The 24141-nt window shown below is 33.4% G+C and overlaps 3 protein-coding genes across 7 annotated transcripts; 2 read left to right on the plus strand and 1 right to left on the minus strand.

Moving 5' to 3' along the window:
- Positions 1–2956: 2956 nt before the first annotated feature.
- On the plus strand, positions 2957–9261 carry LOC123907990 (probable metal-nicotianamine transporter YSL8). 2 transcript variants are annotated; one of them, XM_045958480.1, is made up of 7 exons: positions 2957–3076; positions 3426–4466; positions 5880–6034; positions 6595–6692; positions 6785–6919; positions 7240–7429; positions 7643–9261. In XM_045958480.1, the coding sequence occupies exons 2-7, from the start codon at positions 4040–4042 to the stop codon at positions 8744–8746; spliced, it is 2109 nt and encodes a 702-aa protein (XP_045814436.1). In that variant the 5' UTR covers positions 2957–3076; positions 3426–4039; the 3' UTR covers positions 8747–9261. The 2 variants fall into 2 exon arrangements, with proteins under 2 accessions (XP_045814436.1, XP_045814435.1); XM_045958479.1 differs by lacking the exon at positions 2957–3076 and having other exon boundaries at positions 3653–3945; positions 3978–4466.
- Positions 9262–9897: 636 nt separating this feature from the next.
- On the minus strand, positions 9898–16502 carry LOC123907995 (DNA-binding protein RHL1-like). Of its 4 annotated transcripts, none has more exons than XM_045958490.1 (12): positions 16087–16500; positions 14330–14440; positions 14047–14133; positions 13726–13943; positions 13127–13214; positions 12848–13003; positions 12200–12242; positions 12067–12116; positions 11911–11959; positions 11041–11075; positions 10441–10497; positions 9898–10296 (listed from the first exon to the last, which is right to left on the minus strand). In XM_045958490.1, the coding sequence occupies exons 1-12, from the start codon at positions 16417–16419 to the stop codon at positions 10261–10263; spliced, it is 1263 nt and encodes a 420-aa protein (XP_045814446.1). In that variant the 5' UTR covers positions 16420–16500; the 3' UTR covers positions 9898–10260. The 4 variants fall into 4 exon arrangements, with proteins under 4 accessions (XP_045814446.1, XP_045814445.1, XP_045814443.1 ...); XM_045958489.1 differs by having other exon boundaries at positions 12200–12239; positions 12848–13005; positions 13105–13214; XM_045958487.1 differs by having other exon boundaries at positions 12848–13005; positions 13105–13214; positions 16087–16498.
- Positions 16503–17172: 670 nt separating this feature from the next.
- Positions 17173–23816, plus strand: LOC123907988 (plastid division protein CDP1, chloroplastic-like). Its single transcript, XM_045958476.1, has 12 exons — positions 17173–17704; positions 18750–18863; positions 18986–19123; positions 19237–19341; positions 19435–19557; positions 20259–20627; positions 20786–20881; positions 21065–21181; positions 21738–21803; positions 21884–22663; positions 23146–23336; positions 23457–23816. Exons 1-12 carry the CDS (start codon positions 17462–17464, stop codon positions 23533–23535), a joined length of 2421 nt encoding a protein of 806 aa, XP_045814432.1. The 5' UTR covers positions 17173–17461; the 3' UTR covers positions 23536–23816.
- The last annotated feature ends 325 nt before the right edge of the window (positions 23817–24141 follow it).

Below are 24141 nucleotides of genomic sequence, written 5' to 3' on the forward strand. Positions count from 1 at the left end.
AGCAGGTATCTCTAACACTGTCTTTTCATTGGCCTCCATAGAACTAATATAAGATTCTATATAATATATAAAGCAATTTTTTAACAACTATGACATTAATAACTAAACTTTTTAATCATATTGTTACTTTCATGAGAATGATTAATATTTAGTAACCACAATGAGAACAACTTGGCAAAAATAAGAACATCATGGCAATAAGCATCAGAATTCAGTAATACTATGTTACTCATGCAACAGGATTGATAATATTGATGGGAAATTGAATACATATAACCGCAATCATACACTACAACGATTAATTTAATACCATAAGCAAAGTAAAGCTATTAACAAATTGGCACTAAACGCCTCGCCGTGATGCAAGGTAGAACATTAAGCCAAATTATTCCGCATAGAAACAATTGGGCTAGTAAATCAAATATGAATTAAAGGATCTTATGGAGCATTCGAGCCAAATAAATCGGTGATATTAATTTCTTTCTGCTTATTAATTTCACGTGGAATCAACTCTTTTTGTTACTTCAAATTACTCAAGGATGAAGACAGAACTTTTAATCGGTGATAGTAAATTGAAGCCAAATAAATCCAAACATTTGTCAGAATAGTATAGTTTTAAGACATTGCAAACAAAAATAAAGGATTGAAAGCACCTGGGCGGAATTGGTTCGCATCACCTCTTGTCAACTGACTGTTTCTCTCTGCGTCGCTAACACCGTTTTCTTTGGCTTTTTTCTTCTCTGTATTTCCGTGGTGGAGATGTTTGATTTTTGTCTAGTTTGCTGTGGTAGGCTGGGATCAAATGTTTTTACCGTAGCCCCACGGTGGCGCCAAAATGTTCTGGTAAAAACTCAAAGGGGTTTGTATTATCGATTAAATGATGTGGTTACACTTGGTTCAATCCCAACAACCCTGGGAGTTTTATAAGTCAGAATTCGATCAGAACATAGGGGGTTTGTATTATTCAAGATTGATAATTGATACAAGTATGATCAGAGAAAAAATTGATTAACTTTACATGAATGAAAGAATTGTCTCTTTTCAAGAATGAAAGTATGGTGGTTTCTCAGAGTGAGCCTCTGTAGAATCAGTGAAAAAAAATCCTTCCCTTCTTCTCTTGAAACAGACCCTATTTATAGGCAAAAAATCTCCTCTTGTTTCTTAAGTAACTGCCTTGCTTGGAGAGGAAGTCATGGGTAGTGGGTGGTTTATTTTCCTTCTTCTCCAAGCTTCTTCCTTCTTCTCCAAGTTTCTTCCTTCTTCTCCAAGTCATGGTGGATCATGCTTATCATGTGTTTTTCATGGTTGTTTTCATGCTTCTCCTTTAGATGCTCCCATTGGGCTTTTTCGTATTGGGCCTTAACAAATCACACCCTGGTCCATGGCCCGGTACACAATATATACTCCATTTTGTCACTATTATAAATGAGGAGGGATTCATTGACTTCAGGAGTAAGTCTTCATTAATTGACTTACTCCGTTTAATAACTTGATATCGGCATTATATTTCTTCAATCCAACCGTCACTACAAAAACTTCGCCCTTTAGCCACGGTTATGACCGTAGCTAAACACTGCTTTGACCGTGGTTAACAATTTTTGCCACGTAAAAATAGAGGGTGGCTTATACGGTTATGTATTCAGACTATTGAAATTCAACGATTTTTTTAAAAGTTTGTCGTACGTTCAATTGAAGTTATTAGAAAAAGTATCAAACGATTTTGAATTTTAAAAAAAAAAATTGTGGAGTTGATCTATTTTGTCGTACGTTCAATTGAAGTTATTAGAAAAAGTATCAAACGATTTTGAATTTTAAAAAAAAAATTGTGGAGTTGATCTATTCAATGAGATATTTGAATTCAACGGTTGGATTGAAAAAATATAATGCCGATATCGAGTTATTAAGTAGAGTAAGTAAATAGAGACTTACTCCTGAAGTCAACGGATTCTCCTCATTATAAATAAATTTGACTTTTTTGATACATTGAAAAGTAATATATTTGGTTCATAATATGGACCACATACATAACTTTTCTAATGTACCACAAAATACCACAAAAATTAAATTTATTTATATAAATTCAGTGAATCATCAATTTTTATATAGATTTTGTATTTTTCGTGCACAAACGTAGATACTCTCTCCGGTCCTTTTTATAAGGAACACTTTGAAAAAATCACACAGACTTTCATTTAATACTCTTATAAATTTAAATTTATTTCATGTATACCCTTATTTAATTACTCTTTATTTAATAAATTTTTATTTTTAAATTCTCTATCATAATAAATAAGGGCATAAGTGAAATTGAACATCTAAAACATTTAAAAATTGGTCAAAGTTTCTTATAAAAAGGATCATTTTTTTTTTCAAAGTGTTCCTTATAAAAATGACCGGATCCCAGAGGGAGTATTACATTCTTCCTCAAGTCAAATAAAATATATAGACATCAAATGTATCTAGTTCATAATATAGTCTAAATACATCAAACATTACATTTTATGAATCTAAAAACTATTTTTTTTATATAATAAGGACGAAAAGGAGTACTTCCATAAATTTCTGTGTTGTAAAAGTAGTTAGATGCTGCGTCAAAAAAAAAAAAAAGGTAGTTAGATGCATGTTTAAAAAAAAGTTACAATTTTGATAAATATAAATCAGGGCTTATTTGACATTGATTAAAATAAAAATGATTTTAATCTAAAAATTCAGAATCCTGTTCAAAAAAATATAAAAATTGAGAATATTTTTTTTAGAAAATTTTCATAAAAAAATAAAACATAAAATAAACTATTTTGTGTTTCTTTATCTTTAAAATAACAAAAAAAAAAATTGAATTTCCCTTTTATTGAAAATGATTTTCTTAAAAACAATTAATCAAAATAACTTTTCATTTTTAAAAAATCATTTTAATTTACTTTTTTTTGTTTTAAGCGTAATTGCATTTTTACCCTCCAAATTTTTCAATCTGTTTCCAATTCTCTGTTCACTGTTGAGAAATGCAGTTGAAGTAGAGGCAGCGGTGGAGTAATGGAATGCATCGCCGCCGGCATCACGGGGCTTCACTTCCTTCTCTGTATCGTCACTATTCCTTCCCTCTCTCACTGCTTTGTTATTATTGAGCCTTTTTTTCAAAGTTAATTTTTTAGCTTATAGCTTATAAACTTATATATAGGTCTAAAATAGATTGTTTAGTAACAGTTTTTTTTCCTCAAACTTATAGGTCTAATACCGCATGTGCTTATTTTTACTTGCAATTTTAACAAGACAAATTTTTATTTAGTCTTGTCGTTGGTGTAGGATACTAATTGGTGTTTTGAAGTGTTTTTGTGTTAATATATACTTATTTTTTTTATTGGGTATTTGGCAGAAACTTTTTCTATGTAAAGTTTTCTCATCAATTGATCACCTGAATAATTTTGCAGGTTTATATTCCGGGGGTATTTATCTTGTTTGTCATTTATGCTTGCAAATGATGATTATGTTTATCAACAAAATCATGAATTTGATGCTTTCAAATGTCTTTCGTGTATTTGATTCCTAACCTTTTAGGACCATTCGGTTCTTGTTTGAAGCCGATGGTTAGTGTTAAGTGGTCTCTTTTATCCGGTTTACGAACACCTTTGCTATACATATGACCCTTGATTTCGTGTATTTTTCAACCATAATTAAATGTCGTTTTAATAATTCGTGTATTTTTCAACCATTAAATCCAAGTATTGAATAGTATACCTACTTTAGGTTTAGTCAAGTATTGAATGTTGAATTATTTGCCTGCTTTCGTGGAAGAAACAAATTAAAACGACATAAATTTCATGCGTTTTATTTTATGACCCTTGATTTGTTATTAAATGAAATGGAGGGATAGGATTAACTCACATTATATCCTCAATATTTTTGCTCAATGGAGAAAATCCGTTTCCCTTGGAAATAAAGGTACATACAACAATTTTAACCAAATTAGGCAAAGTACTAGTACTATATAAACAGTTTCATAGTCCTTAGAGAATCCGAACCTATATTCAAATATCTAGGGGACATGGCACAAAATGAGAATGAGGATAGGGCAGTTGACAGCGGTTTTGAATTTGAACAACATGTTGATGATGAACAAAAAAAATTGGAACAACAAAAGAGTACAAGGTTGTTGGAAGAAGAAGAAACTTCTGTTGAGAAAGTGTTTAAGCACTTATTGGTTCCATCATGGAAGAATCAATTAACTTTCAGAGCTTTTGTGGTTAGCTTTTTTCTCAGCATACTTTTCAGTTTCATTGTGATGAAGCTTAATCTCACTACTGGGATTATACCTTCACTTAATGTCTCTGCTGGTCTTTTGGGATTCTTCTTTGTCAAAACTTGGACAAAGTTTTTGGAAAAATCTGATTTGTTGAAACAGCCTTTTACAAGACAAGAGAATACTGTTATTCAGACTTGTGTTGTTGCTTCCTCTGGAATTGCTTTTAGTGGTAACACTTCTTTTTCTCTCTATTGAATCTATGAATCTGTCTCTATTATTACTTTGATTTGATATATATGTAATGTTTTTTATGGTGTTATTGTGATTTTGTGACCCTTGTTTTACTTCATGTGTTAAAATTTGATCTGTTACTATTTTTTTTATTTAACGCTTTGGTTCTTTGGAAAAATGGGTGATGGTAATTCCTGTATTAAAATTGATTTGTGTGATAAAAAAATTACCTTAATCTTTGGTTATTTGGGGAAAGGAGTCTTGGTAATCCAAATTTCGGCTAGTAGATAAGCAAAGTCTGGCCAAGAATTATTTCAGTTAGGATTCAAATTCGGGTTCTCCCGAACAATTTGTCCTTAATTGAAGTTCATTAACTACTTTAGCTCAATCACTTGGTTTTATCTTTGATTAATTTTGATAGCTAATTCTTAGATTTGAAATTGACAAGGACTAGTCAAGATTTTTGGTGCAATTTTTTTGGTTTTACTACAATATGCTAATTTATTGGGGATAAGTGTTTGAGATAAGAGGGGTTTCTAGCGTTGAACTCTGGCTATAGAAGTACAAATTATATGAATATGGTTTCACTTTATTTTATCGGTTGTTATAGAAGTACAGATTATAGATAACTGCTTATGCTATAAGCGGCTAATTAAGTTGTTTATTCAAATTGAGCCAAATAATTTTCTCATTATTCATTTTCTTGTCCATGTTTAGTTTAATATGCATATAATCCAATTTTAACCACATCAACCAGTCAATTGTATACTACGGTGGTTGATGTTTGTGTTTGTGGTAAACAATTAATCACCATCTTTTGTCATCAAAATCTTTCGCTTTCTGGAATATATGAACCTTGGACTAGCAACAGGAAAAAAAAAAACGCTTCAAAGTCATCAAAAACGTATCCCCAATAAAAGTCAAATTATAAATGGGAAATAAATGGGGTTGTATTTATTATAAAAGTCAAAGTCAAATCATACTAGTACCTTATTAGCACTGATTATTAAAATTACTGTTTATATGTTATTAATAGTTTGGCATGTGTATAGATATGTCAACATGGCAGAGTGGGTGCGGGAAGTACTTCTCTTCTGTCACGGAGAAAACTTAATTTTACCAAAAAGTAACATTTGGAAACATTAAACTAAACACACACATAGACTTATCAATTAATCTACTTATAGTTGAAATGTTTAAAACCCTACTGTTTAATCTAGTTGATATGTTATGTCAGTATCAGTCAAGAAAATTTGGAATTTATAACAAACAAAAACTCTATAATGAGGTTTTGATGTTATACATGTGAAAGGAAAGCTAATCTTGTTATAATCTAGAAACATTTATTATTGTTGATATCATCATTGTCCTAATTTGATGAATTTTTTTCGTGATTCACTTGAATGAACAGGAGGATTTGGGAGTTACCTATTTGGAATGAGTGAACATGTAGCCAATCAATCTTCAGACACTAGTGATTTTAAGGATCCAAAATTGGGATGGATAATTGCTTTCCTCTTTGTTGTTAGTTTTTTGGGCCTCTTCTCAGTTGTACCTCTTAGAAAGGTATGACACATTCTTGAAATATTGATAATTCATTGTCCATTAATATGTTATTTTTTTCCTAATTAGTTTATCTTTAATGTATTGCAAATTTGATTCTTAAGTTAATTTTTTTATGTAGCACTGACACTTTAGATTGGAAGTGTGTTGGTGTCCTACATGTATTAGTGTGAGACACCTACGCGACACCGACACATGTGATTATATGGATTTGGATTACCTGCAGTCAGTAATCTCATGTATTCAAGTAGTCATCACATTGATGATTGTTGGATTTAGAGCGGACACTCCAGTTTTTGAATTTTTTAAAAACTGTATTACCGAGCTTGAAATTTGTCGCGTTTGACATCGATCCAGCAACCACCGATGTACTAATATCGTGAATGTGTGGATTGTTGACGGTAGGAAGTTCAAATCTATATTCAATTAGTTGCATTGTTTAAAATTATTAGTAATATCAACGTGTCAGTGTCATGCCCAGTGTCTGTCAATGCTTCACAATGGCTCTTTAGAAATTATTATCAGTAATCTTGATCAAATATTGCATTTGTTATTGAATGTAGATTATGGTTATTGACTTCAAATTAACATATCCAAGTGGTACAGCAACTGCTCTTCTCATCAATAGCCTCCACACTCCTCAAGGAGCTAAACTAGCAAAGTAACCACTATACCATACTCAATCTATTAAGTGGTTTTTGCCGTTCAAAAACAAAAAAAAAAAAAATTATTTTTTCTTTTCTACTTTTCCAGGAAGCAAGTTAAATTGTTGGGAAAATTCTTCAGTTTGAGTTTCTTATGGGGTTTCTTTCAATGGTTCTATACAGCTTCTGATGGGTGTGGATTTCAAGCCTTCCCTTCATTAGGGCTCAAAGCATATGATAATAGGTAAGTTGTCACATCTACATCATTTTAAATAAAATTATTCAACTTGAGATGAAAACATGCTGTAGGGGAATCACACATTTTCACGTGATAGACAATCGCGGTCATTAATTTGAGATCGAACGGCTGAAATCACACATTCATAAAATCAATTTTAAACAATATCGACCGTTAGTTTGAGATCAGATGGTTTGAAGCAGAAAATGCATCACATTCACACAGTTAATGCAGGGAATCTGTTCTGTAGATATAGTAGCAAGATACTTCAAATTAGTATCATTCTAATTTGGGGTATTAATTAATCTGACTTTGTTTATTTGCAGGTTTTTCTTTGATTTTTCGGCACTCTATATTGGTGTGGGAATGATTTGTCCATATATCGTAAATATATCAGTTCTCCTTGGAGGAATTCTTTCGTGGGGAATAATGTGGCCTCTCATAAAAACAAGAGAGGGTCATTGGTACAAAGCAGGCCTTGGTGACGGCAGCCTTGAAGGAATCCAAGGTTATAGGGTATGTTTCCTGATGCAAAGCACTTCTAGTATCACTATATTTTGCATGAGAAATGATATTTTGTGCTTAACTAACTGCATATTTGAAGAGTATTAACCATCTGATTTGTTGTCAAATTTGATGTCGACTTTGTGTAAAAATAACAACTCATTTTACATACTTTTTATGGTCTGGCAATTAATTTGTTTCCCCTTACAAAATTGAGTTATTCAGGTATTTATAGCCATAGCAATCATCCTGGGAGATGGTTTATACAACTTTGTCAAGGTTCTAACTCATACCTTATTTAGTTTGTTCAATCAAATCCGGAACAAACAAAGGGCGAACGCTCTACCTGTTGCGCATCAAGACTCCTCCTCAAGTCCAGAGCTATCTTATGACGATCAGCGGCGGAAACAACTATTTCTTAAAGATCAAATTGCTACATGGTTTGCAGTTGGAGGATATGTTGCTATTGCGGCCATCTCTACAGCCACATTGCCACACATCTTCCCTCAACTAAAATGGTATTATGTACTTGTTATATACCTAATTGCTCCAACCTTAGCATTTTGCAATGCTTATGGTTCTGGACTAACAGATTGGTCCCTAGCATCAACCTACGGAAAACTAGCCATCTTCACAATTGGCGCATGGGCCGGTGCATCACATGGTGGAGTTCTAGCTAGTCTAGCAGCCTGTGGAGTTATGATGAACATCGTTTCGACAGCTTCTGACTTGATGCAAGATTTCAAAACCGGTTACCTTACCCTGGCTTCGCCACGGTCCATGTTTGTGAGCCAAATAATCGGCACAGCAATGGGATGTGTGATTTCGCCTTGTGTGTTTTGGATTTTCTACAAAGCATTTCCTGACCTAGGAACACATAAAAGTCAATACCCTGCACCGAACGCAATTGTGTTCCGCAACATGGCAATACTTGGAGTACAAGGATTTGGTTCTTTACCAGATAATTGTCTACTGATTTGTTATATATTCTTTGGTGCGGCGATTGGGATTAACTTGATTAAGGATTTGGTTGGTAAAGTAGGGAGGTTCATACCACTTCCAATGGCTATGGCAATACCTTTTTATTTAGGACCTTATTTTGCCATTGACATGTGTGTTGGAAGTTTCATATTGTTTGTTTGGGAAAAGCTTAATAAGGCCAAGGCTGATGCTTTTGCACCTGCTGTTGCTTCTGGTTTGATATGTGGTGATGGAATATGGACTTTGCCTGCTTCAATACTTGCTATTGCTGGAATTAAGCCACCCATTTGCATGAAGTTCTTGTCAAGGGCCACAAATAATAGGGTTGATGTTTTCTTAGGGAATTAAGGTCAGTAGCTTCTTTTTCCGCCATCAAAGTCACTTCAGAAGTATACTTTCGAAAGAAAAAAAAAAAAAAACTTTTATGTCGTCTGTAAATTTACTTCCAGACAAATACACGGTTTTTTCCTATCCAGAAATATACTTCCGAAGATATGTGTGTGGTCTTTTAGACATTGGAGGTGAGAAAAGAAGTTCTCTCGCTAAGGTCGAGTTCTAACTGAACTTGGCATCTTGTGAAAGTTTTGAAAGATTGTTGCTGCAATGTAAATCGGTCGAATATTACCTTAAGTTTGCAATCCTAAACTTTCAGTAGTCATATAGTTGAATACATCACAGGAAAGAAAAAGTATTATTATTCTTGTTAAATTTAATAGAACATTACGCCGTCGTTTGATCCATGTAGTCGACCCAACTTAGCGGATAAGGCTTGGTGGTGGTTGTTACTGTTATTGTATTTTATTTTATTTTATTTTGAATGTTGTATATCAGATATATCATAAAGAAATACATGATTTGAATGACATTTGGGGTTTCCTAAAACATCTTTATTTCAAATATGATTTCCTCTTGAGACAATTTTTCAATGTCCTGAATATACCTTGGTAGTGTATCTCAACAACTTATGTTCCAAAGAAAAAGTATTATGGGCATGTTTGCATGGACTTATTTGAGTTTATTTACTAGTATAAGTATTTGTTAGACTATTTGGAAGAGCTTATCAAAGTAGCTTATGACACGTTTATAAACTATTTTCAGCTTATTTCTGTGAGATCTTCGTGATAGCTTATTAAAAGAACTTATAGCTTACTATATGAAAACGGCGTATTTCCTTCTCCATAACATGCGTATGTTCCTCAGACAGTTGATGGCTTTATTTGATCGAATTTGAAGTGAAAAAACACAAGTGCATTAAGGAATATTCTCACAATCTTACTTCAATTGAAATGAAACGTTACAAATATTAGTAGTATCATTTTATAAGCTTTATAGACTGACTTGTTAATGTGATTATTTCCTAAATAAGTTAGATTAAGTTCTTAATTTCTTGTATCCTTTCATGCAGGAGAAAGAAAAAAAAAAAAGCAAAATATTAACCTGACCAATTCTTCACAATGTTCATGGCAACAAAATAAATTAAATGAGAAGAATCAAACGAATTCAAAAGCTCACAATCGTCTGCGGCGTGTCTATTTATACGATCAAACCTAACTATTACAATGATGTTACTTAAGTATTATTCAAACTTTTATGTCCTTAAAAGCATGCTTCTTTAGCGTGCATGTGACTCTTCACAAGATAATTGAAAGTTTATCATTAAGTCTAAAACTACTGAACCATCATAAATGAGATAAAGATTGAGTTGGTAAGTAAACATTGAACAAATTCCACTATTTTCCAACCATAAATAACCATGGAATATCTTCTCTCATATTCATATATCTATGCATCAAAGTTATGTGTATGCAAAGCTTAGACATCACGGTTCTTCTAAACCAGTCAAAGGGTATCCGATCAAACTCTCAAGCAGCCCAGTCTTCGTCACTTCCATCAGAATCCTAAAAAAAGAACATTTACAAACATAACATCAAAAGGTTCAACTCCGTGCAAGGTATAAATTACCAAGAATAAAAAACCAGCTTCATATATGTTCGGTTAACATGCATGCGATTTCCGGCAGGTGTTAATTTGGGAAGAATTACCTCTGAAGCATTTGAAAATTCTTCAATGTCATCATCATCTTCATCGACATCTTCAACCTACAATTGATTATGTAAAGGTGAAACTATCAGGTCAAAGAAAACTGTAAGACTGATGCAAAGTTTCATATTTCCTAAGATGGACAACAAGACAGATGATAGTTATTTCTAGAGTGTAGAATTCAGATGAAAGGGCAAATGGAAATATATGGTTACTTAAAGCATAAATCAATGTCAATTTAAAGATGGAACATATAACAAAATAATAATCAAAAGTGCTAAATAGCAGCTATAGCATTAGCAGAATTTGAACAGATCACTACTGTTCCGATACACTATCAAGAACCAGTTTAAGAGTGTGCCTACTTCCTGTAACTAAATTAAAACAGAAAACTTTAAAAATAAAAAAAATAAAAAAAAATAAAAAAGAAAGAAAGAAAAAAACCTAAAAGGTGAGAATTTAGGTAGCAATTATGTTAAGTCGGTTGCTGGGTTGGGTAGCATTTTGATTAAGCATGAAAAATAAGAACACCGTGTAAAATGATTCAACTGCTAAACCCGCAGACAAAAAAGGCATTAAGTTCAAGAATTTGAAAATCTTACCTCATTTTCCTTGCTTTTTGCCTTGACTTTTTCACCTAAAATTTACACACATGGTAAGTTTGCCAAAGTTTCATTTAATAAGAAATAAAGAAGTAATTAATGTACATTGGTAGTCAACTGAAAAGAGAACACATGGCTAGTTTCGATTATTTTAAATATTTAATGAGGTATGACAACAACAAAAAAATCAAACAATTCCTTGCTAGTTTCTTTAACTAGGTTGATGATATACACAGGCAGAAGTTTCTGTCAGTTTGACAGCTTTAACAAGATGCAATTTTATATGAAAGACTAACCTATGAAGCATCGCGTATTGAAGGCGTGTCTGATGTCCGACACCAACACATGGTTACATTCAATTGTTTTATTTTCTCAAATTATTACCAGTGTCGACGTGCTTGTGTCATTGCTTCATAGAGACTAACAACAAGAAGTCCCAAGAGGAATCTCAATAGTTATTCTAAATATATCTAAAATAACAGTCAAAAACTGATCCTTAAGAGATCCTAATATTGCTAACAAATTTAAAAGTGATCAATCTATGTGGTAACTCGAACTTGAACTCAATAAAATTTAGAATCATATATTGATGGCTTGATGCATGTTAAACTGAGACAAAAAAATGACAATTCATTCACAAGTTTTAGATTGTTTCTAGCACAAGACAGTTCCGATATCATGGTGTTCTCTCTTTTTATTTTGCTATGATGAGGAACAAGAAATTTTTGCCCTGTGTAGTCTCTGACCAATGATCCTAAGATGCATATAAAAATTTAGATTGATTGAATTACTCCAATTTTTGCCCTGTTTATTTATAATGATAACACCACAAAACCATTAGAAGAAACAGAAAGAAGGAAGTATATTCACCTGGACTTTTGTCCTTGGTCTTTCTTGGCCTTTTCTTGGATCCTTCATCCTACAACAATAGCCAATAAATCAGCCTCTGTCTTAAAAAAACACGAAGCACTTATAACCGGTTAATGAAGAAAAAGAGATTCAACAAATCAAGTTAAAAAAATCAACCGGTTCAATTTTTGTTTTCGAACCAGCAGGCTGCAACTTCTGGCCAGAAGCTGAAAAAATAAAAAATAAACAATTATTTGATTTTCATAACCATTCCAATGATACTGTAAAGAGACTGGGGAAAAAAAACAACCTTTTGATGATGATGGAGATTTCTTTGAATTGGTTGAAGCCTTCTGAAAATATAATATTTTTGTGAGATAATTAATTTGACTGGTATTGAACATTACTGGAAGCAAATTAGATAATTCAGAATCTCAGATTCATTTTAATAAGGCGCAAAATTAAGGTGGAACTAAGGTCTTCCAAACCGCGTAGTAATACTAAGGATGATCTTATTGTAGCCAAGTAATTGGATTCTACTAGTATCAGAATCTGCCAGTTACAGACTTACAGTTATAATGGTAACTTGGTCTATAAGTACTACCCTCGTATAATAATTGATTGTAAGCCAACACTTCAGAATTCAGAAATACCTTTTTCAGATTCTCTCAGACTCTCTACAGTTTGAGAGTTTAAATCTAGATCAAACATTATATCTGCATTTCTCAATGACTTATCAAGATAAGCTTTTTCTTATAGATACAGCCAACACAATAAATTCAAAGCATCCCATATCTTAGATACCAATTTACCATAATTCTTTCGATGTACTAATGAAAGGAATCTAATATTGGCATGAACAAAAAAGTTATACATTTAGAAAAATATATGGACTGTAAAAGTATTTATTTGAAGTTGCCAAGTCCCGACTCTCACATAAACAGTTTCAAAAGCATACCTTTACTTCCACTTTCTTGAATAATGAGGATATAGTAGCCTGAACAAGTGAACCTTTTTTAGATTTTGACACTGAAGCAGATTCTTTATTTTCCACGGGGACTTGATCTTTTGAAGCATTATCTTCATCGTCAATGTCAATAACTGCAGTTTCTTTCTGTACTCGTAAATTAAGGAAGATAAAATATAAGTTTCCTGATAATATAGAATATACGATCAATGAAGTTCTAAAATATAAGTTTCCTGCTATAAGGATATTTGAAGTACTATGATCATTTACATCAGTTTCAACTTCTGCTTTTTCTTCATGTTCAGAAATGTCAAGGCTTCTGTTACCAGTTGATTCACCAGAAGAAATTTCAGCAAATCTGGCCCAACAAAAGAACTATATGAATATATGACTTCGATACAATATTTAGATACATCAAACATTCCACGTAAAGTTCAATAACTCAAAACTAAACTATCACACATACAAAACAATAAAAATTTTATATATAGAGCCATTGGCTCTATCAGCAAATGACAAATACTCCCTCTGTTCCTTTTTAACTGTCAATTTTGTAGAAAAATTAAGTTCCTATTTCCTTGTCATTTTCAAACTTCAATGCAAAACTAATTATTGCTTTGTCAATAATACCATTAACTATTTATTGCAGAGAGAAAAAGATTGAATGAGTTAAGGAAAATATAGAAAACAGACAAATAATTGCATAAAAAAATAATGAAATTTATTGGTTTTCTTGGTATTTGTAAACCCTAAAACAACAACTAAAAAAGGAATGGAGGGAATAATGTTTTGTTACACAAAATTAATTTTTCATGACTTTATTATGGAAAGCAGCACACATCAGGTAACTAAATAGAAGAGACTTATACTTGTATGATTTTTTAGCAGCTCTCGCTGATTGGCGAACTGGGACCAATTCCTTTGTGTCTTTTACGTCGATTTCACTGTCTGATAAATCTTCTTCAAGAGGTGTCTCTGGTGACTCTGGCTCTGCCCGTTTAACCTTGGTTTTGGAAACACCTTGATTAACTACAGAAGCTGCACCAGCACCTGCACCCCCTTTAAAGTCAGGTTCAGCTTGTTGTCCCTGAAATCGAAGAAAAAATACTTTATTTTATCTTCATGCCAAATAAGTAATAAAAAAAAGTTGCTTTTTACAACAAGGTAGTTACATTCCAAAAGTTCCTAACCTCAGACAATTCCTTAGGAAATTCCAGTTTGGTTTCTTCTGGGTTCTCGTCTTTCGTCCCAATCCACCATGCATCCGAAAATACAATCTAGTAAAATCAAGATATTGCTCATAAATAAGGAACCTAAGTGTTCATACTCGCAAAGTTCATTCCCAGACGATACAAATTTGTAAATGAAGAATGAGAACAGAAGGAGGTTCTTTCAGGGAGTCCCCTTAACATTAGTCCATGTCTCAAAGACAAATAAAAAAACAAAAAAACATGAATGGCAAAAAAGACCAACCATGTTATCGAAATAATCCTCACACGTCACATTCTTTCCACCTCTGGAGAACTGTAGAGTCAAGTATCTGTTTGTGGGATATAAGATAGTCCCAAATAACTTCATCCGGCCCTGCAAAGTGAATGTGATAATGCACCTCGTCAGTTACCAATACATACGTACCGAATCAAACGTCCTAAAACTGTTGAACATGTAGCCATTTAGCTGAGATAAGTGCTGAATCAGTTGTATTAATTGAAAGTAACTAAAAAATAACAATATTCCACATTCCTCTGTCTAGCTTTTCTCTAAATTTCTTCTTGAACTCTACTTCTTACTTCTTTTCCCTCTACCAGAGTATGAGTTAGTTCGGATAAACTTTACCACACAACTTACGTTGAAAACGGTGAGAAAGTCCTACAATAATTATGAGTATTATAAACTATAACTTTTTTGTATAAATTGAAATCAATTATTGTATCTCAATCTTTTCAGAAACTCCCAATTAACTTTTTCATAAACAATTGGATTTAACGGTTTGTTGTTAGTCCTGGATTTCTCTTGTTACAACTCCAATTGACATATTAACTGATAGCAACAAAGACAATTGTGTAATCCATTACTACAACTTTATAAGTTACTCTTAATTTCTGCTCTACCTATAAACAGTAAAATTAATGACTGAATTGCAAGCAGAGTTACACTCAATAGTCAATACCTAATTTGTATCGAAACTTCAGATTGAAGGTTTGACTTGCACAACAACGACCCAAGTGGTAACATTCATTCACTTCAATTTTCTCAAATTAGCATCAATGTCTACATATCAGTGTCTGTGTCGTGTCCAATGTATACGCAAGTAGGGTTACACTCAAAACCTGTGTAGCACAGTCACTTCAGACTAAATGTGCATCCAGTCTCTGACCGACGCAAGTGGTTACAATCAATCACTTCTATTATTTCACATTATTATTGGCATTGTGTCAATGTATGTGACATGTCTAATGTCTATGCAAGTAGTGTTACACTCAAAAACTATGTCCAGTGTCTGACTAACACAACAACGACACAAGTGGTTACATTCAATCAACTTCTATTTTCTCAAATTGCTATCTGTCTGTGCATGTCTATATTCGTGCAAGTAGAGTGGAGTTACAATCAAAACCTATGTAGCACCCTTCAGATTGAAGATGTGTCTAGTGTTTGGCCAACACAAGTGGTTACACTCAATCACCTCTATTTTCTAAAATCATTATCGATGTCTACGTATCAGTGTTTGTGTTGTGTCCAATGTCCGTGCAAGTAGAGTTACACTCAAAACCTGTGTAACATTGGAACTTAAGATTGAAAGTGTGTTAGTGTCCGACCAACACAACAAAGACACCGTGATTAAATTCAATCACTTCTATTTTCTCAAATTATTACCAGTATCCACATGTCAGTGTCGAGTTAGGATCCTGGAAGTTTACATTACTATAGTTTTGTCTATAAATGATTAATTAATGCCTCCGATTCTAAAAATATATACAAATTAAATTAAATGATTAATTATATCCTTAATTTATATACTAATGGACACTTCCATTTATTTTGGGAAATGGAGACAATCTCAACTAGCTAGTGTCTGTGGTTCATAGCTCAAAACAACCAAATCACCATTCCAAAAAAACCAATAAAAACAAACCCAATTAGCTTACTAGCTTTAAACCCAAAAACATCACAGACCCACAAACCAAAACCCTAAAAAATGAAATCAACATTGTATAAGAAAAACCAACCTGAGGAAAATCAAGGTAGAGAATGGGGTTTTTAGTTCCCAAATCTTTAAGTTCACCAATTTTGCCACCAGCAACAGGAGCAAACAAACCAGGAAACGAGAAAAGGTATCTACTATTCTTCCTCTGAGACTTCTTAATGATGTCTTTACCATGATGTTTGGCAACAATGGAAGAAGGGTTAAGATGAATTGAAGTTCTAGCTTGTGTTTCTGTGAGTATGTTGTTTGAAAAAGCTAATGATTTGAGTCTCTTACGTTCTATGGCTTCTGGGGTTGTTGAATCTAAATCTTCTTCGGTTTCTCGAATCTTCTTCTTCGTTTTTGGTCGTGCCATTTTTGGATTCAATTGAATGATGTTGTTGTTGCTTCTGTGTCAGATAGTTGTATAGCGCGGGAATGAAAATGGGGGTAGATGTAGTAAATGTTTTTTTCTTTACAAAGATGTAATAAATGTTAAGGGTTACGCTAAACATGGATCGGGAGAATAGTAAAAATGCAATGAATGCGTAAGGATATAAAATTTATAACGTAGTTAAAAGTAATGAGGATAAATTAATAATTTTGGTGGTAATTGATTTTAATATATTAATAATAGATGCAATGAATGCACAATTTATGAAATAAAAATTCTATATTTATACTCCTTCCGGTCCTTTTTATAAAAAATATTTTGTAATTTATTTTTAGTATTTTTATAAAAAGAAATTCTAATTTTTTTGGTGAAGTAAATTTATTCTTTATTAAATATATTCAAATAATTCATTTAAATGCTAGTGCATTAATTAGAGAGACATATTTTGCATGATGGTTCATGATTAGTTTTGAAATAAAACATAAAAATTATGAATTATATTTCATGATGGTTGAGACATTGCTAATAAAATGTAGGGACCGGAGTTCGAACCTGATACTCCCACTATTTTATTTTAAAAAGTAAAATTCTAGCCACTAAACTATTTGACAAAAAAATTAAAAATTATTAATGAAAAAAATTAGCTTCCTTGAATCTTAATCCGTGTTATAAAAAAAAGATTGGATGAAGTATTTTTGGGCAATATTTATTATTTACACATTACAAGTCAACTTTATATTTATTATTATTATTTAGTTCCCAATTTCTCTCTAACACCTTCCACACCTCTCTCTCTCTCTCTCTCTCTCTCTCTCTATAACACACACGTGACACACACACACGCGCACTTTTTCTTCTTCTTTGTGCTTCCTTCCTTCAGTGCCATACCAAAAATTCCCAATCACATTGCACAAATTGTACCCTTAAAGCAATGTGTTTTCACAATTCCAATTCAACAATGTTGAAACAACACTGAAGCTTAACAATTAGGGTTTTGGAGAGAGAGGGGAATGAGTGTTCACTCATGGCACTGACTAATGCTGCAGTGATCGGTCCTTCTCTCTATGGCGTTGCTCGTATCACGAAAGTTCCATTTCTAGGTTCAAAAGGCGAAGTTGCTTCTGGATTTTCTGTTGGGTCCCATTCAGGGAAAAGTGATGTTGTACTTGAAAGAAGGAAGTTGAAATCTGTTAATAATAATAGTAACCGCATTGTTGAAAATGTGCAGTTGAAATCCACTGTTGAAATCCCAGTTTCTTGTTATCAGGTGATACAAAATTCATGTGTTTGTTATTCAAATTGTGTATTTTAGTTTATTTATCATTTGTTCATTCATTGTTATTATCGTTAATCATTAAGTATTTCTCAAATTGATAAGATGTCAATGAATAGGATCCAAGTGAATTTGAGAAATTTGAGGAATGCTTGGGAGCGATAACAAAGTGTCAGACACACTGAAGCACTAAATCCGAGTGTCAGACATGCGTCATTGTCCAACACCAACACATAAAATTAGATTGAATTACGTCATTTGCTCAAATTATTATCGGTTTTGACGTGTCAATATCCCTTTTGTGTTTGGTGTTTGTGTCCGTGCTTCATAGACTAGACGTGACAAAGACATGTAGACACCAAAAATAATTTAAGAAAATACAAGTGGGTGTATCGAAACACACGAGTTAGTGTAGGACACCGATACATGTTGGATACTCAATTACTTGTAAATGTTTTCGATCTGATGTGTTGGTGCTACATAAGTGATAACTGTTATGTGATAGAGAAATAACTCTAAGGTTAAAGAAAACTTTCATTTTCATTTATATTAAGAAAAATAATGCTGTATGGAACTGGATGCTGGATGGTAAACAAGATAATAAGAAAGTAAAGTTATTGTTGTAGTGATGAAAATGTTACAATGGATGAATGGTTATATTAGACAAGATAGGATTAGAAGTAAAGTTATAATTTATTAGAGGAAAAATGGACATGTGTTTGTAAAATTACAAGCCAAACGATAAACATAGATTAGGGGGTAGTTTTATTATGCAATTTTGGGTCATTGAATATGGTTGGATAACTCCATATGTTTATATCGTCAGCTCTATCTTAACATCTCCGCCTTCTGCATTTTTGTTTTCTATGTTATGGAGTTGGTGGTGGATATGATTCATCAGCTATGATTAGTGTTTTATCATTTCAAGCTCACAAATAGTCTGATAATTTTCGGTTTTCTTTTTTATATTACCTCGTCCATGCTGATTTCATTTAATTTGTCTTGAGATTTATGCTAGACCACTCGGTTCATTTTGTAGCTTATTGGCGTTCCTGATCGTGCTGAGAAAGATGAAATTGTTAAGGCAGTTATGAGTTTAAAAAATGCAGAAATTGACGAAGGTTACACAGTGGGTGTTGTTGCATCTCGCCAGGTATAGATGCCACCACCAATTATGTTTTGCTAAATTTTGTTTAAGAGGTGCAGATAAAGTAATTGAGCTGTTGTTGTTGTTGTTGTTGTTGTTTGTTGCTCTCATCTAATATTACTTTGCAGGATCTTCTGATGGATGTTAGGGATAAACTCCTTTTTGAGCCAGAATATGCTGGTAACCTGAAGGAAAAGATTCCCCCTAAATCTTCCCTTCGTATTCCTTGGTCTTGGTTGCCGGGTGCTCTATGCCTTCTTCAAGAGGTACACTTGGCACGTACTTGGTTTTATAAATATTTTTTCCTAATGGCTGTGTATTAACTCCTCTCTGTTTTCTGGTAATATTTGACTTCTACTTTTCTATTCCTTCTGTTCAGATTGGAGAATCAAAATTTGTGCTGGACATTGGAAGAACAAGTCTTCAGCATCAAGATGCGAAGCCATATGCAGATGATTTAGTTCTTTCTATGGCATTAGCTGAGGTAAGACATGTGGACAGAGGTTGGAAAATTACTCTCTGAAGTATAACAGTCTTGTTTAGATACCCTATCCTTATCATAGTTGCCTTATTGAAGTGTACAGTTGCGAAGATTGGCTTTGAGAAGAAGAAAGTATCTCAAGGTTTTGAAGCTCTTGCTCGTGCTCAATGTCTTCTAAGAAGTAAACCATCTCTTGCAAAAATGACACTTCTATCTCAGGTGCGAATTTTTTTTTAAGTGTATATTCTCTAGGGATCTAAGGTCACTAGCTGGTTTGCTTGGTAGTATATACATAATACTCCTCATTACTTTTCCACTTTTTTAATAACCAACAAATAAACAATAAATACTGTTATGGGAAAGATATAAGTTCACCCTCTCTCGTAAAGGGTAAACCTGGAAAAACAATACCAACTGTTAATAAATTTAATTTAATATGACTATCAAATTTCTTAATTTTCATGATATAGTTAACAGGGTCATATATTTATGGACAAAGGTAGTACTGTATTTTATTAGGAAAAGATTGGGCTATGAACTCCACCTCTCATTTCAACTACAAAGAAAAAGAAATAATGCGGTGTACTCCCTAGTTTTTGTTTCTAATTCAAGAACATTGGGAGTTTCCGCGAGCCCTAGGAATAATGCGGTGTACTTATTTAGTGAAAATGATAATTTCTACTTCAATATTAGATTTATTGCTTCTATAATTTAAAAGCTCTAATAACAGATAATTTAGGTCAGCTTCCTGAATATCTAACCTAGGCTTAATCATGGAACACCGTTTACTTAGTTAGTATTTCCATCAATTATATGTCCATGTCATTTCATATTTGATATCATTATCATCCCATTCCTCTATTCTTTTTGGCTGGAGAACACATGGAGCAACCCTGAGAATGTTTTTTAATGGTTTCTAGATTGAAGAATCTCTTGAAGAACTTGCACCCGCTTGCACCTTGGAGTTACTGAGCATGCCAAATACCCCTGAAAATGTTGAACGAAGACGAGGAGCAATTGCGGCTTTACGCGAATTAGTTAGACAGGGTCTTGATGTTGAAGCTTCATGTCAAGTGCAGGACTGGCATTCTTTTCTAAGCCAAGCGTTTGGCAATTTACTGGCTAATGAGATTGTTGATCTTCTTCCTTGGGATAGCTTAGCCGTTATGCGGAAGAATAAGAAGACCATTGAATCACAAAATCTAAGGGTAGTAATTGATTCAAGCTGTTTCTATAGAGTTTTTACAGCTCATATGGCACTTGGATTTTCCAGCAAGCAAAAAGAGTTGGTAATACCCTTCTCCAATAATACTCTCCTCCAAAGCTTATAAGCATTTTAATATTCCTTCTATTGTCCTTTTTTCGTAAGTACTTATTTGGGCTTACGTACTCAAACAGTGGTTTTCTTAATTTCATCATTATACCAAATTTTTTTTTTTTCATGCAGATTAACAAGGCAAAAATCATATGTGAATGTTTGATAGCTTCAGAGGGCATTGATCTGAAATTTGAGGAAGCTTTTTGCCTATTCCTTCTTGGACTGGTATGTGGTTATCATTTTAACTCTAATTATTGGAGCTGCTGTCATGATCATGAAGTATTTAGATATTTTAAATCTTGGTTTCCTGCAGCAATATATATATATATATATATATATTTTTCTAACTTTCCAATTTTCTGTGAGAATCCACAACCCAGTTCTTCATTAATGTTGTCTTTAATCTAGGGCACAGAGGCTGAGGCAGTTGAAAAGCTGAAGCAGCTTGAGCTAAACTCAAATCCAAAACATAATTCAATCTTGGGGAAGGCAATAATGGATGCTTCAGCTGCAAACCCATCGTTGGTATTTCTCTTGCAATCATGTTCATTCAGTTTCTTATTTTCTTTTGAAATTCATTGCAAATGCTTTAGGTGCCTTTTGTTGCACAAATTTCTTGACTGACCTTAGTGATATCATTTCCTCCCATTTTAGTCTCGAGGGCCCTAGCGGGTTTAAGTATGTTCTCACTGTGCCATATTAACTGTGGCATAGATTTCAAAATTAGTGTGTTTCGGAACAATTTATGCTTCTGTAGAACATTATGGCGTCGTTTGATCCATGTATCCGACCCCACTTTGTGGGATAAGGCTTGGTTGTTGGTTTTTAGAGTCTAGCCTAAATGACATAGGCTATGATTGATTTATTTTTTATTCTTTTCAATTGAAAATGAGATTTTGTTGAGTGAAAGTACCTCTGTTTTTATTTGCCTTCTAAAATATTCTTTAGTGTATATGTTTTACATGAGATAACAGCTAAAGGTTAATGGCTCAAGAACAATCATACCCTTTATTTTAAGGTTCTATGATGTAATTTTGAGTTTTTGATTTCTTATCTCAGTCCATTTGCTGAAATTTGCCAGGAATTGTGGCTTAAGGATTCTGTGCTTGACTTATATCCAGATACTAAAGGTTGTTCTCCTGCTTTGGTAAGATCAACTAAAGCAAATAAAACTAATTTATTGCTTTGATTCTGAAAAATATTACTTACAGATGGTCATTTCTGCAGGCCAATTTCTTTAATGCTCAAAAGAAATTTTCTGGAAGCAAGAACTCTAAAGGATCTTCACAAATGTTTCCTACTATATGTCATAGACCTCTATCATCATCGGGTTCTGTAGAACGGAAAGATTTTGAGGAACCTCGCTCATATATGAGCTCTTCCCCAAATTTGGGGTTTGCTGTCAAGCAGCTGACTCCTACTGATTTGCAGGGTTCACTGCTATCCGGCAAAAATGAAAACGAACGCAATCCTAGTGAACCACATGTTAAAGTAAACAGGAACCTTGGCACGTATAACAATGGTATTTGGAATAATCACTTTACTCGTGCTCAAGTATTTGAAAGAATAACACACGTTACCATCTTGGGTTGTATCGTATTTGCTTCAATGAAGTTGTTGGGAATGAACTTGGGCAAGAATTTTACTGGTTCTAACTGGGCTTCCACAAAAGCCCACAATAGCACTTCTTGGACTGCAAATTCATCTGTTAACTACAGTGTAGGCCCGACATATACGAGGCAAAGTTCTATTGCCAACAAACTGAAGAGAATTATGTCAACGGTTAAGTTACAGTTTTTGCCCAAGTCAGATGCTGGAAGTCGCGGTGATTTACACAGTTCTCTTACCTCATCATCTTCCCCTATTAATGTGTATAGGAGGCTGATGCCTGTGGAAGAAGCAGAAACCCTTATTAGGGAATGGCAAACAATCAAAGCTGAAGCTTTGGGGCCTAGCCATGAAGTAAATGGCCTAGCTCAAGTCCTTGACGAATCTATGCTTTCTCAGGTAATGCATGTTGTGGTCTTTGACCACTTTTTACATAATCAAATATCATTTCAGCCATCTATCAATTAGTCATTCAACTCATTAATCTATAGACTAATTAACTATTAAATGAGTAAGTTTCACTCTCTCATACTGCTGTAACTTACTTCAAGTTGGTATAAGCCCAGACATGCAAACTTGTAATTACCCTTATAGTTTTACTTGTAATCTTATGGGGCAAACAAAATTTCATGGTTATCCCTCATGCTTATGAATCACTTTATATGTCATTTTTCTTGAGATAATGGTTAGTTGGCATTTCAAAAGACATTTATTTATTAAAATTATTTGACTGCACTAAAATCCATTAAAAAGAAACTTCCTCAGAAATAAGGATGGAAAAATAGCTGATTGCTAGTTTGGCTTAACAATAGAGATTTTGCATGCTCATATGTCGATTATGCAACACAAGAAGAAAACTTATCGGTGTTATCTTTTGACAGTGGCAAGCCTTGGCTGATGCTGCAAAAGAAAAATCTTGTCACTGGAGATTTCTTTTGCTAAAATTATCTGTCCTTAGAGCTGACATTCTATCAGATGGAAATGGATCAGACATAGCAGAAATAGAAGCCCTTTTAGAAGAAGCAGCCGAACTTGTTGATAATTCTCAGCAAAAGAACCCAAACTACTATAGGTAAGATTTACTTCCCTTGCTTAACTAACAACTGGAGAGTAGTCTATTGTTAAGACACTAATAACATTTATGCATTTTACTGTTTTTATTAACTAAAACTTCTTAAATGATTAATTGCAGCACTTACAAAGTTCAGTATGTTGTGAAGAGGCAAGATGATGGATCATGGAAGTTCTGTGAAGCCGATATTCAAACATGATGATATATATACACACCAGGCCCAGGATAACTGAAGTTGCGGCTAACTTGGTTCCTTTCCTAAATTTATTTTCTGGGAATTGGGAACATTAAATTCAAAGCAATCTACATATAGGCAGATGATGACACTTCTCTTCTATCTGATTATTTCCTGTAAAGAACTGATTGATTGACATAATTGTAGATGTTCACCAGAAAATTATGTGACTAGCAATTCTTTCTCTGTAGTAGTGTGAAAAATTAACTTATGTGAAAAGAAAAACTCCTTTGGGGTCTTCTAGAGTCTCTTTCTTCAATGTCAATAGTATTTTAGTTTAAATATGTTTATGGTCGCTAAAATTTGCCACACATTTTGGTTTTTATTTATTTGGAACTCGCTGTAATTAGGACATTGGCACTCCGGTGAGTCCACTAAGAGCATCTATAATGGAGTTATTTCTCTATCTAGCACTAAACTAACACCTGCATTACGGCGCCTCAAAAAATTTGGTGTCTATTTAGAACTGTCACATTAAGGACCCTCTCTCTTCCTGTTTGCGAGCCTAGCATGTATCTCAAAGTTTCAATCCTTTGTACTAACTACGGAAATTATCCCAATTTGAATTGT

This window comes from Trifolium pratense, linkage group LG2, assembly GCF_020283565.1.
Source record: "Trifolium pratense cultivar HEN17-A07 linkage group LG2, ARS_RC_1.1, whole genome shotgun sequence".
Taxonomy (NCBI): domain Eukaryota; kingdom Viridiplantae; phylum Streptophyta; class Magnoliopsida; order Fabales; family Fabaceae; genus Trifolium; species Trifolium pratense.

Coding starts and splice junctions, on each gene's coding strand:
- LOC123907990 (XM_045958479.1), top strand. CDS start 3,852: ATGAAATGGAGGGATAGGATTAACTCACATTATATCCTCAATATTTTT. Junction 6,693..6,784: donor CAAGGAGCTAAACTAGCAAA/GTAACCACTATA, acceptor CTACTTTTCCAG/GAAGCAAGTTAAATTGTTGG. Junction 7,430..7,642: donor AAGGAATCCAAGGTTATAGG/GTATGTTTCCTG, acceptor TGAGTTATTCAG/GTATTTATAGCCATAGCAAT.
- LOC123907995 (XM_045958486.1), bottom strand. CDS start 16,419: ATGGCACGACCAAAAACGAAGAAGAAGATTCGAGAAACCGAAGAAGAT. Junction 14,134..14,329: donor AGGATTATTTCGATAACATG/GTTGGTCTTTTT, acceptor TGATTTTACTAG/ATTGTATTTTCGGATGCATG. Junction 11,960..12,066: donor CGAAAACAAAAATTGAACCG/GTTGATTTTTTT, acceptor CTATTGTTGTAG/GATGAAGGATCCAAGAAAAG.
- LOC123907988 (XM_045958476.1), top strand. CDS start 17,462: ATGGCACTGACTAATGCTGCAGTGATCGGTCCTTCTCTCTATGGCGTT. Junction 19,124..19,236: donor CTCTATGCCTTCTTCAAGAG/GTACACTTGGCA, acceptor CCTTCTGTTCAG/ATTGGAGAATCAAAATTTGT. Junction 22,664..23,145: donor ACGAATCTATGCTTTCTCAG/GTAATGCATGTT, acceptor ATCTTTTGACAG/TGGCAAGCCTTGGCTGATGC.